The sequence below is a fragment of the Macrobrachium nipponense genome, chromosome 1 (genome assembly GCF_015104395.2).
Source record: "Macrobrachium nipponense isolate FS-2020 chromosome 1, ASM1510439v2, whole genome shotgun sequence".
Classification (NCBI taxonomy): Eukaryota; Metazoa; Arthropoda; class Malacostraca; order Decapoda; family Palaemonidae; genus Macrobrachium; species Macrobrachium nipponense.
The window spans coordinates 1,537,165-1,552,731 of NC_087200.1; the positions used below are offsets into that span (position 1 = coordinate 1,537,165).

A 15,567-nucleotide genomic window follows, 5' to 3' on the forward strand; every position below is an offset into this window, starting at 1 on the left:
TGGGCCAGGGTTTTGAGGGATTTTCGTTCTTGGCCAGACACAGGGTCTGGAAAGAACAAATCGCTGAATCTTTTCTTAAATCCCACTCGAGAATCAAGAGCATGGATTTCACTAGTTCTTTTAGCTGTCGCTAGGGATAACAAGAAAATACATTTTCTCGTCAAATCCCTAAACAAAGCTCGGTGAGGAGGTTCAAATCTTTCTGAAGAAAGGAATTTAAGTACTACATCCAGGTTCCAGCTTGGAGAACGAGGAGATATGGCTTTAGAGGTCTCGAACGATCTTATTAGGTCGTGCAGATCCTTGTCCTCTGCTAAATTTAAGCCTCTGTTTCTAAAAACCGCCGAGAGCATACTTCGGTAGCCTTTAATAGTCGAAACCGATAACAAGGATTCCTCCCTAAGGAATATCAGAAAATCGGCAATGTTGGTCACAGAGGTATCGGAGGAGGACAGTTTCTTCTTTTTACACCATCTTCTGAAAACATCCCACTTTGATTGCTATATCCGAATGATTGAAGATCTTCGGGCCCTAGCGATTGCTTTCGAAGCTTTGCTTGAAAAGCCTCTCGCTCTGACAAGTCTTTTGATAGTCGAAAGGCAGTCAGAGCGAGAGCGGGGAGGTTTTGATGATACCTCTCGAAGTGGGGTTGTTTGAGAAGATCTATCCTGTTTGGAAGAGATCTTGGGAAGTCCACTGTCCATTCCTGTACCTCTGTGAACCAATCTTGAGAGGGCCAAAAAGGGGCAATGAGTGTTAGTCTCGTCCCTTTTGAAGCCACAAACTTTTTTAATACTACTCCTATCAGTTTGAAGGGGGGAAAGGCGTAGGCATCTAGGCCTGACCAATTCAGCAGCATGGCATCCACCGCTATCGCTCTCGGATCTTCCACCGAGGAGCAGAAGTTTTCTATCCTCCTGGATAGGAAGGTTGCGAACAGGTCTATCTGTGGTCTGCCCCACAGGGACCACAGGCTCTGACAAACTTGATCGTGGAGAGAGTACTCTGTGGGAAGAACTTGGTTTGACCTGCTGAGTCTGTCCGCCCTCACATATTTCTCTCCTTTTACGAATCTCGTAAGGAGGGTAATGTTTTTCTCTTTCACCCAAGACAACAGATCTCTCGTTATTTCGTACAGGGAAAACGAGTGAGTCCCCCCGTTTCCTGATATAGGCCAACGCCGTGGTATTGTCTGCGTTGACCTGTACCACCTGATCTTTGGCCTCCGGTTCGAAGAATTTTAGAGCCAGGAAAACTGCGTACAGTTCCTTGGCATTTATATGCCCGGCTTCCTGTTCCTTCTTCCATCAGCCTGACACTTCTCTTGCTCCAAGAGTCACTCCCCATCCCTTCTCTGATGCGTCTGAGAATAAGATTAGGTTTGGGTTCCGAACTTCTAGAGACATGCCCTCGTTCTTTTCCAGAGGTATCAGCCACCACTTTAGGTGATTCTTCACCTCTAATGGAATCGCGAAAGTGTCTCATAGTTGCCCGTCCATCCAATTCCACGTTCTTCTTAAGAAGAATTGAAGAGGGCGTAGGTGGAGTCTTCCTAGGGAAATGTACTGTTCCAGGGAGGAAAGGGTCCCCAGAAGGCTTAACCATTCCCTCGCTGAACTTTGTTCTTTCCCTAGGAAGTTCGAGACTTTCTGTAAGCCCCGAACGAGTCTTTCCTGGGAAGGAAAAGCCCGAAAACCCCGAGAATCCATCCGAATCCCCAGATAAACTAAGTTCTGGCTGGGGATCATCTGCGATTTCTCGAGATTCACGAGCAATCCTAAAGATTTCGTTAGGTTCAATGTAGTTTGCAGGTCCTCCAAACATTGTTTCTCTGACTTGGCTCGGATTAGCCAATCGTCGAGATACAGAGAGATGTTGATCCCTTTCAGATGAAGCCATCTGGCCACATTCCTCATCAGGTACGTAAATACCTGAGGAGCAGTGGAGAGGCCGAAGCACAAGGCTCTGAACTGAAAGATCTTTCCTTGTGTCATAAATCTGAGATACTTCCTCGACAATGGGTGAATCGGAACATGAAAGTAAGCATCCTGAAGGTCCAGGGAGACCATCCAATCTCCCTGACGCAGGGCTGAAAGAACCGAAGCTGAAGTCTCCATGGAGAATTTCTTTTTCTCCACATATCGGTTCAGAATGCTTACGTCTAGAACAGGTCTCCATCCCCCCGAAGCCTTCGGGACTAAGAAAAGGCGGTTGTAAAACCCCGGAGAGTGCGGATCCTGCACCACTTCTATTGCTTCCTTGTTCCTCATCGAAACCACCGTCTGAAGAAGCGCCTCCCTCAGAACAGGGTCCTTGTATTTCGCCGAATTCCTTCGGAGATGTTGACAAAGGCGGTCTGTCTAGGAAGGGAATGATGTACCCTTCTCCAGAACAGACAAGTCCAGGGATCGGCTTCCCTCCTGGACCAGGCTTCTACAAAGTTTCGAAGCCTGGCACCTACAGGTGTTTGAAGGACGTAGTTGCTACTTGGATTTCTTAAATGATCGGAAGGAAGACCTTCCTCGTTTAACAAAAGCCTTCCTCTTCGTTGGGGGTCGAGTTGAGGCGCCTCCACGAAAGGGCACAATTGGAGTACGTGTCGTCTTCTTGACAATAGGAACTGCTGGTCTATTCTTTTTGGTAGATTGTACCAAAAGATCCTGCGTTCCCTTCTCAGAAAGTGACCGTGAGATGTCCTTCACCAACTGAGAAGGAAACAGGTGATCCGTTAGGGGTTGCGAACAGAAGCGCTGACCTCTGGGAAGGAGATACCCCTTTGGTTAGAAAAGAACCATACAGCGATCTCTTCTTAAATATTCCAGACCCAAAAAGAGATGCCAGTTCCCCAGAACCATCCTGTACAGCCTTACCCATACACGACAAGATACTGTGCAGCACTTCAGGATCAAGGAAGTCTGGATCTCGGGTCTTTTTCGCCAGCACCCGAAGGGACCAATCCAGGAAATTGAAAACTTCCAAGACGTGGAAAAGTCCCTTTAGGTGCTGATCTAACTCGGACATGCTCCAAGATGCTTTCGCCAAGTTAAGGGAGTGTCTTCTTGAAGACTCTACAAGGCTAGAAAAGTCAGACTCAGCAGAAGAAGGAAGCATCAGGCCCATAGCTTCCTCCGTTCTGTACCAGATACCTCTCCTACCTGCAAGTTTGGAGGGAGGAGAGCAATATACTGTCCTTAAGGACTCCTTCTTGGAGACCATCCAAGCATCCAGGGACTGAAGAGCCTTCTTCATGGATATTGCCGGCTTCATTTTCAAAAACGAAGAGGATTTGGGCGTCTTCGTACTGGAAAAGAGTGATCTAGGAGAAGGAGGAGCTGCAGGGCTTAGTGAATCCCCGAACTCTTGTAGGAGAAGCGAAGCCAACACCTTATAATTGGAAAGGCCTTCGCTGGTAGAAACCTCTTCCTCGGAAATATCTTCGAGTTCCAGGTTATTAGGGGAACGAGTTCTCTTGGAAGACTCTCTATCCGGGGATCTAGTTTCCCTGGGAGAAATACTCCTGGTCGGAGAAGGACTGCAAGACCTAGAAGTTTTCTTCTCTTGCATTTCCACCGAGTACTTCTTAGAGGTAGAGGTGGATACTGTCACCTTCGAAGGTCCAACCGCTTCCTCCGGAGTTCGATTTACTATAAGTGCCTTAGAAGAAGACCTATTTCCAGGAGAATCACCGCCGGAAGACGATCTGCGCCTGACTGGCGCCTGGCTGGTGTTACTAGGGCAGAGAAAGCCTCACTCCTGGCTGGCTCTTCGCGCTTGGCTGGTGCCTCGCGTCTGGCTGGCTCCACGCACCTGGCTGGCGCCTCTCACCTGGCTGGCTCCTCGTTCCTGAATTGTTCTCTCCTTGAAGCAATTTCTCTCTCTTCTGAAATCTCGCGCCTGGCTGGGTCTTCGCGCCTGGCTGGCGCCTCGCGTCCGATAGGAGAACGGATCTTGGCAGGTCTATGAAAAACTGACGAGTCTGAATCGTTGTCCGATGAAGATAGATCTTCCGGAAGAACCTGACATATGGAAGGTCTAGATTTCTTAATAGGAAGAAACGAATCCTTCCTTCTTGGAGGATCTCTAGAGAGAACTCCCACAAGAGAAGCGATTGAATCCTGCATATTTCGTAAGATTCTCGTCGTTTCTCTGTTAGTGTCCGAAGGAGGGGAAGGAGAACGGTCCTTCTCAGGTTCCCACGAATCTGCCGGAGAAAGCAGCAAACTTTTGGCCTTCTTACTTCCCGATGGCAAATCTTCCGGAAAAGGCTCAGGACTCAAGTTCAAACGAGATTCATCCCAGCCTCTTTTCAGGGGGCGAGAAAGATCCGCTGATCTCCAACCTCTCTTGGGAGATAAATTCTCCGACGAAGAGAAACACTCACGGAGAATGCTTTTCCTATAGCGTTCTCTGGCAGTCTGTGGCGTTACAGAATCTGCCGAAGGGACGTCTGACTGGTGGGGATCCTCCACAACCTCCGTACGGCTTTTGACATTCCTTCTCCTCTGGGCTTGGGAGCTTGAAAGAGGTCTAGGCCTGGGAGCGTTGAGGAGCCGATCAGACGCCCCCTCCACTGCACTGGGGACACTTATATCCACTATTTAACTCACTATGCTTTCCTTCTATCGCCGCCATTTTAAGTTCCATTTTCTTAAGGGCGGCCTTGAGATCAGCAATTTCCGATGTAGAATCCGTCGGATCTACAACAGGAGCAAATACTACAAATTTAGAAGGAGCATTAATCAAAGGAGAAGAGGGTACAAAATTGCTAACTACCTCGCTAGATAGAGCTAGGCATGGTTTTGGAAGAAGACTTCCTTACCCTGTCTCTTTCTAACTTCTTCGGTATCCTCACCTTGCAGCCCTCATTCACACACATTCTCACCACACTTCCAGAGTCAGACATCATGTTGAAAAATCCAAACCAAATCCAATAAACGGTCCACAATAGCGTATGCCAGTACAATCGATCCAAATACGTCACCAAAAAGTCCAAACGAAGATCAATTGCAATGCAAAAAACGAAATCCAGCCGGAGGAACTAACAACGTTGTTGCTAGTAGCGCTGACAGAGAAAATCTGATAGAAAACGGGAATGGTTCCTATTCCTGCCACCCAGCGGCAAGGAGGTAGATCACCTGACCTACCGGTAGCGTGTGCGCGAAATTCGAATTTCTGTCGGGCGACGGAGTCTAATAGCTAAGTATATATCTGACAGGTAAGTTGAATGTATAAAATTAGGCTTATTATTAATTAGTTTAAAAATTATATATGGGGATGCAATATATATACAGTGGTACCTCGACATACGAAAGTCCCAGTTTACGAAAAATTCAAGTTACGAAAGCAAATACGAAGATTTTTTTGGCTCTACATACGAAAATAGTTCAGGCTACGAAAGGTTGTTGCTGTAAAGTCCCAAGATTCGCCCGGACCACTGATAACAATTTTAAAACTAGCGCGCCGCCAACTGAGTTGACTCGCCACCATCCTCCCGCTCTCCCATTGGTTCCTGATGCTAGTCACCATCATAAGATCCTGCTCTCCTATTGGTCAGCATCTCTCCCATCGTGCTCTACGTAAAGGCGTCCTTTGCCCACTGCTTCACACCATCGTTTGTGTACGCACGCGGAATTAGTTCGTTCTATACAATTTCGTTTATTAACATAAATTCGTGTTAGTGATTTTGTTGTACTACTTTATCGTGTTGTGTGAGAACTTTAGTACGTATACTACATAACCTAATTACGTACAGTATACCTAGTCATGGGTCCCAAGAAAGTTGCTGAAGTTCACAGAAAGAAGAGGATGCTTTCTATGGAGACGAAGATGGAGGTTATCAAGAAGTATGAAGCTGGCATGCGGTTGAGTGTGATCGCTATGGAATACGGCCAAAATCCGTCGATGATAGGCACCATCCTTGAGCAAAAGGAAGCCATCAAAGCAGCTACACCTTCCAAGGGCTGACTATTTTGTCCAACAAGAGGAGTCATGTGCACGACGAGGCTGCTTCTTGTCCGGATAAAAGACTAAGAAATTGCTGGCGATACGACAACCGAGACAGCAATCTCCCACAAGGCCAGCGCTATTTTCGGCGATTTGATTGCCCAGGCCGAAGACGACGGAGGAGAAGGGACATCGACACCAACCCCAGACTTCAAGGCTTCTCATAGGTGGTTTGAAAAATTCCAGAAACGGACTGGCATCCATTTGGTAGTGCGGCATGGGAAGGCAGCCAGCTCGGACACAAAAGCGGCCGAAGCCTTTATTAAGACGTTCGATGACATGATGATCAACGAAGGCTACAGTTCTCAGCAAGTCTTCAACTGTGATGAGACTGGCCTTTTTTGGAAAAAAATGCCTCGTCAAACGTTCATCACGGGGGAAGAGATGAAGCTACCCGGGCATAAGCCTATGAAAGACAGGCTTACACTCGCACTTTGTTTGAACGCCAGTGGGGATTGCAAGGTGAAGCCCCTACTTGTGTATCATTCGGAGACTCCTCGAGCCTTCAAGGCCCACAAAGTGCTAAAGGAGAAGCTTCCAGTGATGTGGAGGGCTAATGCAAAGCCTGGGTAACAAGACTTTTGTTCACGGAGTGGGTAAATCTGTGTTTTGGCCCGACAGTGAAGAAATTCTTGGAAGAAAAGCGCCTCCCTTTGAAATGTTTGCTGTTGTTGGACAATGCCCCTGCTCACCCTCCTGGCATCGAGGAAGATATCCTAGCGGAGTATTCTTTCATCAAGGTTCTTTATCTTCTGCCTAACACCACCCCTCTCCTCCAGCCCATGGACCAGCAAGTGATATCAAACTTCAAGAAGCTGTATATGAAATATCTTTTCAAGAGATGTTTCAACATCAATTCTTCGTGGAGGAAACTCTGGCCTGATGCCGCATCCGCCCGAAACTTCAGGGGGATTCAACGTGGGCGAAGCTGGTGCAGATTCAGAAACAGTTGACGATTCTGAAACTGTTTCGCAACCAGATCTTGATGAGATCGTTGCACTCGGCAAGTCCATGGGGCTGGTCGTCGATGAGGACGACATCAATGACCTTCTCGAGGAGCACCAAGAGGAGCTTATGACAGATGACCTGAAGGAGTTGGAGGCCATGCAACATAACATCGTTCAAGAAGAGTTCTCTAGCAGCGGCAAGGAGGAGGACAACGACCCTATGACAACGGCAGAAATTAAGGATGCTCTAGCTGCTTTTCATAAGGTGCAATCATTAGTAGAAAAGACACCCCCCGAAAAGGCTTACACAGGTCGTATGCTTGCGCAGTTCGATGACGTTTGCCAGAGTCGTTTCAGGAACATTGTCAAAAGCAGGCAGAAGCAATCTTCCTTGGATAGTTATTTTTTAAAGAGGCCTTTAGTAGGAGTAGTAAGCAAACAGGAAGATCCAAGTGATACTACAAAAAACAGAAAGTTGAAAGTGGTGAAGAAATTTAAATTTTGTTTAAAAAAAAAAAAAAAAAAATTAATTTTAAGTTTCTTGTAAAGTTAAGTGTTAAGGTTAAGTGTATGTACGTACAAGATTTCTGCCGTTTGTCCTCCTCCTCTGTCGCCACTTTCGGAGATAGCCTCACTTTATTTACAGGTAGTACTATGTAGTACATACTAGTAGTACGTATTAAGTTAGGTATTGAATGGTCCAAATTGTTGTAGTATTTCATTGTTTATTGGTCAATTTAGCTTTATTATAAAATTTCCTGGGGGGTTTTTGTAGGGCTTGGAACGAAATAGGCAATTTACATGTAAAATGTGGTTCAAGATACGAAAAGCTCAGGTTACGAAGGCCGCCTCGGAACAGATTAATTTCGTATCCTGAGGTACCACTGTATTCATTTCATCTTGCATAGTCTGGTGAACAGTAGGACTAGGATCCGTTAAAGCAGAATTAGTCCTTAAACCTATGGCTCTGTAGCCAAGTAAGAGTTCAATTTTCAACTCTTTTGTACACAAAATTTTTAGTTTATGCAAGGAAAATTGAAATATTTTAAATATTATTAAAAACATATTTTTTGTATGGAAAATAAAAATGTAATTTAAACAATAGTACTATACAGACTATATAAATGTATTATACATGTGTGTATGTATGTCATGTTTGTATATCTGTATTAGTACAACTATTGTTTATATTACATTGTTATTTGCAGCACCTAAAATAAGTTTATATTTTCAATATTTAAATTTTCCTTGTATAGATTAAAAATTTTGTGTACAAAAAGTTGAAAATTATACTATTAGCTTGGCTACAGAACTGTAGGTTTATAGGCCTATTCTGCTTTAACGGATCACAGACCTACTGTATACTAGTGTGAGGACCAGAGATTAAGACAGGTAGCTGGGTACTGATGATTTATTTACAGACAAACTGGGTTGACATAGACAGGTGTGGACGGATATGTAGTGCAGTCTCGCACCGCAAACAGAAATGACTCTGAGACAGTAAATTTGTGTTTTCTTACAGACATACATTTAGATATAATTAGGCGTACAAATAATGGAATTGCATGTGTTATACATCGGCGAAAAGGCCGCGGAACGCTCTATCAGACGGAAGTAAGAACAACGCGACTTGATGATTGAGTTCGATGAAAGTAGGGAAAAAGCATTGTCCTTACAAATACTCCGCCCCAAGACAATGATTATGGAGTAATTATTGGATGACAATCTTGAGGCAGGGGGCGACCCTGTGTCCTTGTGACACTTGTTGTGGGGCGTCCTCGAGTATAGTCCTTCGGTTTTGCTGATTGACAGGATGCCTCCCCTGGCGGTAGCCTGGGGGGTTCTACTGTATGCCGGGCGACCAAGACTGCGAGAGAGAGAGCTGCATTGTGTGGTGGTGTGGGACGGTCCATGGGGATCCCCAGGTGCGGCAGCGGCGTAGGTTGGGCTGAGGAAGTCCCCAGCGCGGCAGCGGCGTCCCGCGGGCAGAGCGGAACCACAGGTGAGCAGTGGCGTCAGCAGGTCGAGGAAACCCACAGGTAGCGGCGTCGGCAGGCAGGGGAGGCCCACAGGCGTGGCAGCGGTGTCGGTGGGCCGAGGAGATATCTGGCGTCCCCCGGGTAAGGCAAAGGAGGCCACGACGTCGGGTGGATGTTTCTGAACCGCCGCCTGAATTTCCAAAGAAGTAGGGGGAAAAACCAGCGACTACCAACCCTTATCACTGTGGACAGGTCTTATTCACTCGATATTTAAATGGTGAAACAAGAATACAATTACAACTCCAAGCATACCATTCAAAAGACTGAAGTTTCTTCAACATAATGTGATATATGAAAGACCCATACGAACTAAAATAAGCATGTGACGCTCTTCATAAAATATGTTTTCAAGGCAGTTTTGAAATCCAATATGGCAGCTACCGTGGGATGTACAGGTTTTGATCAGTGACGAAAATCATCTTTCCCAGCCTTCCCAGCAATCATTTGAACAATGTTAGTGTATATATGTAATGTTTATTGATCTTACTCAAGATTGCAGTTGTAGTCGGCACAATAAAACAACATTTTGTTGCCTATATTACTGAAAGTATGAAACTTTTTATTCCCGGGGTCATGGTTTGAACTGAATTCATTCTTACCTTGTAATTGGTGGTTTTTATCCTTACTGCCATCACAACTGAAACTCCACAGTGCTTATTTGATTGTTATTATACACATTTTGGTCTCAGTTCACTCCACATTGCACTTTAAACAAGTTGCTGTTCCTGGTTCCTAAGCGCGCGCGCCACAAACACAGTTACGAACAGCAGACGACGAAACTGCAAACTTTTATTCACTAAATTGTTTACTTTACTCGTTATTGAGTTCAAATTTACTTTGTTATTTAAACATTTTAATTTAATTCATGTATATTATCCCTTATTTGCAACCAAATTACCCGAAAAGTTTCTGACGTTTTCGTACATCTGGCTGCCGAAAACCATAGAGGAACGACTACGGATAAGTGAATTATATACATTTTTTTTTTTTTGCTTTTTTGTTTTTGCTAGCACTTTTCATTGATTTCAGTCTATATTAGTATTTTGAATTTCTTTAATAACCGTATGCCAGAAATAAATGTAACCTTTAATGTTTGCATGCTAAGAATGGCAAAATCATCGATGCCACATTAGTGGAGGCTTCACACATACGCCGATTCATTATTATAAACTGTTTCCATGAATTCTAGTTGTCATAGTAATGCAATAATGATAAAATTGCTTTAATATTTATGTATATATATACTTCCAATACATAGCCTAATTTCACCAATTTCAACGTTTTGTGTGTAGTCTTATACCCAGTTTGGAGGGTCAACACATACCGAACGGCAACAGAGAGAGAGAGAGAGAGAGAGAGAGAGAAGAGAGAGAGAGACGAGAGAGAGAGAGAGAGAGAGAGAGAGAGCGAGAGAAAGGGGAAGGAACGAAGAAGGGAATGGGTGGCGGTGGAGGGGGGGGGGGGAGAGGGTAGGTGGAGCTTTATACGCGTGCTCGTATCCATTTCTGCATAATGGAGTTTTTGTCTCTTGGTACAAGGACAAGTGTCGTTATTCTTTATGATTAGTGATTCACGATACCCTTATAAATTACGGCACTGGGTGTAATGCACTACGTATAGCAAAATCTCGTTCTGATACGAGTGTTTGTTACAGAAATAGATATTGCCCAAAAATGTGTTTGCACTGTCTCTGAAACCCATAGTAAGTATGCTGCTTAGTTGTCAATAAAGTTTTTTGTAATCAAGTATTTTTTACAAGCTAGCTATTGAATAAATTTGTATTTTTCTCAATCAAAACATATGCCCCTCAATGCTAACTTTCCTCTTTTAACGACTTTCTGGTCATTGCAAATTCGGCCCCATAATTTCTTATGGTGCGAAAACAGAGGCCCAGGGACTGAAAACGATTGCGTCACACTACAGCGATAATCTGGCAGTAAAACATCTTCATATATCCAAGAAGTAAATAATAAAGATATATATTCGCATTAAGATTCTACCAATTACATGAAGAGCTGATAATCTGCATGAATAACTGGTAAACTGTTCTGCAAGAAAGTTGAGTAAAGCAATTATTTACAATAGGTACGAAAGTCAAGATGTTGTGACGTCATAATACAGGACTTAAAAGAAAGTTCTAATTCCAAAAAATAATTACTTGAATTTGAGTCAGAATCAAGTTACTTTTTCAATAACAAATATTTTCAAATTAATCATCATAAATATGTAAAATATTGATGTTTTACCATTTATTTAAAAAATTATCGAAGTGCACTCTTTGCCGTCTTCTTCTACAAAACAGTTGTTTACTCGGTGAGGGAAAGTTTTGCGATTGTTGTGATGAAAGTGCCCCAGCGTCTGTGGGTACAAGTGGTGTGCGGATTTATCACTGGAAATGGTTAGTTTATTGACACAAGCGACTCCGTAAACATCGAGATGGCGTCAATCTTCTAAATATTTTGAGTTGTAAGTAAAAATGTTGAACGCGTTTTGGTGAGATTTGCACTACGTTTGACACCATTTTCACTACCCTCTGTTTAAATCCTAAAATTTGGCCTTAATTTCCAACTTTGGAGAAAATACTTACTTCGAAAGGAGAGTAGAGGTCTTTAGCTCCGTTTCTCACCAACAAGAAGTCGCGACTGATGCCCATCTCCGATGTCAGGACGCGTTATAATGTACTTTTTTTGGGATTGTCCACGCTGATCGTACATGGTCCACTCTGTACCCTACGGTTTTTTACCCTACCCGACGCGAAGTTATTATTTAGATTTACCGAGTTATTTTTCGGGAAAGTGACCGCACAACCGTACAGACGACCACACAGTGGTGCTTTACCATAGCCTATACTAGAGGCTAGGTTAAATAACGAATACCTAAATAATAAGCAATTACCATTAGCTATTAGACTTCTCACCTCTGCAGACTTCCCGTTACATTCCTTGGGCTTGAGGTGCTCCTCGAAGTATATCTTATCGCCATGAATGTCAGTGAACATCAATTGCATTGTCACCTGTATACAAAATAGACTAGTCTTGCCCAGCGGGTCCACATAGGTTACATCCAATTATTTCAAAAGGTGTTTCACTTACAATATTCTTGATATATAGCTACGCCAACTTTAATTCAACTACATGATCAGTATAAGTAGGGGCACTGTAAGTGTTGCGCCCTAACAAGATTAGTCTTTTTGTTTACCTTTCGTCAGGTCATAGATATTGTATGTAAACTTAGAAAACACTTCACTTCTTCATCTTTCTGCTGAGCCTTATATAATGTCACATTTTCTTAGCTCACATAGGCGTCCTAATACCATAATTTCACTCTTTAAAATAATACATACAGGTACGTCTTCTAATTCCAGAAAGAAGAGAAAAGTTTCTGCAAAGAACTCCCACCACACACCTCTTTCTAGGAACTCTTTAGATCTGTTGGTTCATTTTTTGTTTTAGTAGCTCGTAACAGGGTAGTTGCATCATCGAACATTTAACGTTCTACCAATTTCTAAAATGCCCTTTTAACTACAGTAGACGTAACAAAATCATATTTTCCCTGATGAAAATATGATTTTTCGAAAATCAGATCTACGATTAATGGCAACAATAAGGTACAAAGAAAAGAATTTTTCCTTTTGGAATGTACAACCAATTATTACCAGGTAGCCTACAATATCAAACTAGCTTATTGTCAAGATGAAGACAAAATATTTTAAAATTCAAATAATAATAAAATCTGCATACTTCTAAATAATGGCATTTCCTTGTACGTATTCTTTAGAGGTCCCTTTTCTTAGCTGGAGCCATAAAAGATGCAAAGCTAATGTTGAAGGGGGTATTTATAAAGTAAATTTACATTCAATAATAAGAAGTTACAGGAGAATGTGTTTTACCTTTGTTGACATTTTCATGGGTTTTATAATAAATAAAGTGGTCTGCGACGGGACAGAAGATTTATACTGGAGTAACGGTAGAAACCTGGAACTTCGATTGTGCGGGTGGTGGTGTTTTAATCAGCAAAACACCACAAGATATGCAAGGAGTGCTGAATGAATGCACCTTATATCTAGAAGGACTGGGACTCGAGATAAGTCTATAAAACGTAACTAATAAGCATAGAGTATGCACGTTGTTGGGATGAAATAATATTTGATGAATGAAAGATGAGAAAAATCTGTCAAATATTTAAGAATAATCATATCCAACCCTTGATTTGGAATTTAAGTAAAGATAAAACAATGTCAGTCAAACAACATGCAGATTGAATAAGACTTGGAAATAAAAATAGGTTCAAACTGTGGACAAAAAGAGATTTCTATCTATACCTGTGTTGCTACAAATGTGTGTGTGTATATATATATATATATATATATATATATATATATATATATATACTCAAATAAATGGATGTATGTTCAAATGCTCCCACATAACTCGGAAGTATGTAGTACATTGAGCAATTTCAACCAATCATGGTATACATGACCTACTATCTAGAAAAGAATACTGTAGGGGCAAGACATCACAAACATCTGAGCACCAAAGGGGAGGGAGTAGGGTGGGTTTCCTCTAAATGGGGCTGGTTCTACCAATAGACTTAGTGTCTAAATAAATTCTATTGGTTTATCATACCTCATTTCAATATACATATGCCTTACTATCTGGAAAAGAATACTGTCACCTTAGAGTGCGGGGATGGGAAGGGGGTGACATGTAAAAATTAACAGAAAACGAATGATATTAGTATCTAATTAATAGTTTTCGAGGTCACTAAGATGAATAGTGACACTTCTGATGCCCTTTAAGTCCAAGTTCAGTGCCATTAGGAAGGAGGGGTGAGAAGGGGTGAAAAATAAAATGTAAAAAATGACAGATATTAGTGTCTAATCCATAGTTTTCGAGGCCACCAAGATGAACAGTAACAACCCCAGTACCCTTTAAGTCCAAGTTCAGCCCCGATGGGAATAGGGGTGAGAAAGAGTGAAATATAAAATGTAAAAAATGCTGGGCAATGTAATTGAACCAATTTTCTTAACAGGAAAAAGAGAGAGAGAGAGAGAGAGAGAGAGAGAGGAGAGAGAGAGAGAGAGAGAGAGAGAGAGAGAATTTCATCAGTTGTCATTCAGTTTTCTGGGGCAGTGCCGGGTTGGTGAGCTAGTGAAACTATGAAATATTTTGATGATTATGTAGATGAGCTCATGATGAAAGGGGGCTACAGATGGCTTGAGCATGCCCTAGTACATGAGCGTCAGTTGGGCTGCTGTGGGCACCAAAATAATTGATGGAAACTATAAGAAGGGTCTCTGTAGACGAGTGACGAATCAAGGAAAATAAATTCCATGAAAATCAAAAGTGGAATTTCACAGAAGACCTTTAGGAATGATGACGTCACAGACAGCATCACTTGCCATTAAATTAAATAGCATGTGAATTCAGAACGACTAATGTTTTTTCCTAACACTTTACTCAGACAGAGTATATTAATTCTCTGTAAAACATGATGATAAAATTCACTTTATTACCTTTCTTCTTATTAAACCGTATCAACACAAGTATAGGCTACAATGCTCTAATTCCATTGGTGCACTATGCCTTTGACCAAAATGCTATTTCAAAACAGATAAAGGATTCTGATTTCAAAGTAAGTTTTACTAAAGTTACCTGCCATTTTCCTATATGAGGTAAACACTAAACAGCATTCTTGTAATAACAGAATAAATTCAGAAAATGTGGCAAAATCAGTCTCTCCACTAACATTAAAAATCTATTCTGTGAGTTTAATCTGAAGCCTGAGAAGAGTAGTAGACCTATTCCTCTGTGTGGTTGGCACCTTCTGCTTCTGTCACTGACTGACTGTGTGAAAATTAACATAACATTTTACAGACTTTTAAGCTAATGCCTTAATTTTGCATTATTTACTATTCTGACTTTTAATGTACAATTCAAGTTACGTGCATAATTAGGCAATATCTGCTACTCAGATTCTACTCCAACTAAGAATTTAAACACTGATTTTGTTAAACCAGTGTTATTGGTAGTTTTGAATGTAAATATCATTTGCTTAAAGCTTGTTGCATATGGTATATATATAATAATATATATATATATATAATATAGATATATATATATATAGATATATATTATATATATATAGTATATAGATTAGATAGATAGATAGATCGATAGATAGATAGACTAGATAGATTAGATAAAATTATATTATATATATATAGATATATATATATAATATATAAATATATATATATATATAAATATAATAATATATGATGATATTTTGTTTTGCACTGATAGCATATAAGTTTTATGAAAATATCAACACATTTTAATCCTGAATAAATTCCTTAAAATGCTTGAAATGGGTTCTACATAAGTGATAATCAGGATGATGAAAATTATATGATTATACGATTTGTTCCATTTTATCTAAAGCATTCTGGTTAGTTTAGTTTTTAAATAGTTTATTTTTAATCATAGTAATATATAATTATAATTATTATTATATATATGTTATTTATATAATTATAATTAATATTATAATTTATTGAATTATTTTACTTAACA

The 15,567-nt window shown here is 41.3% G+C and overlaps 1 protein-coding gene across 2 annotated transcripts in view; it reads right to left on the bottom strand.

Moving 5' to 3' along the window:
* LOC135219095 (phosphatidylinositol N-acetylglucosaminyltransferase subunit H-like) overlaps positions 1-12,416 on the bottom strand; it is a 103,733-nt gene extending 91,317 nt beyond the window's left edge. For both annotated transcript variants that reach the window (XM_064255531.1, XM_064255530.1), the window contains exon 1: positions 11,907-12,416. In XM_064255531.1, coding sequence (XP_064111601.1) covers positions 11,907-11,996 — 90 coding nt within the window. In that variant the 5' untranslated portion in view covers positions 11,997-12,416. The remainder of the gene's footprint in view (positions 1-11,906) is intronic.
* Positions 12,417-15,567: the final 3,151 nt, after the last annotated feature.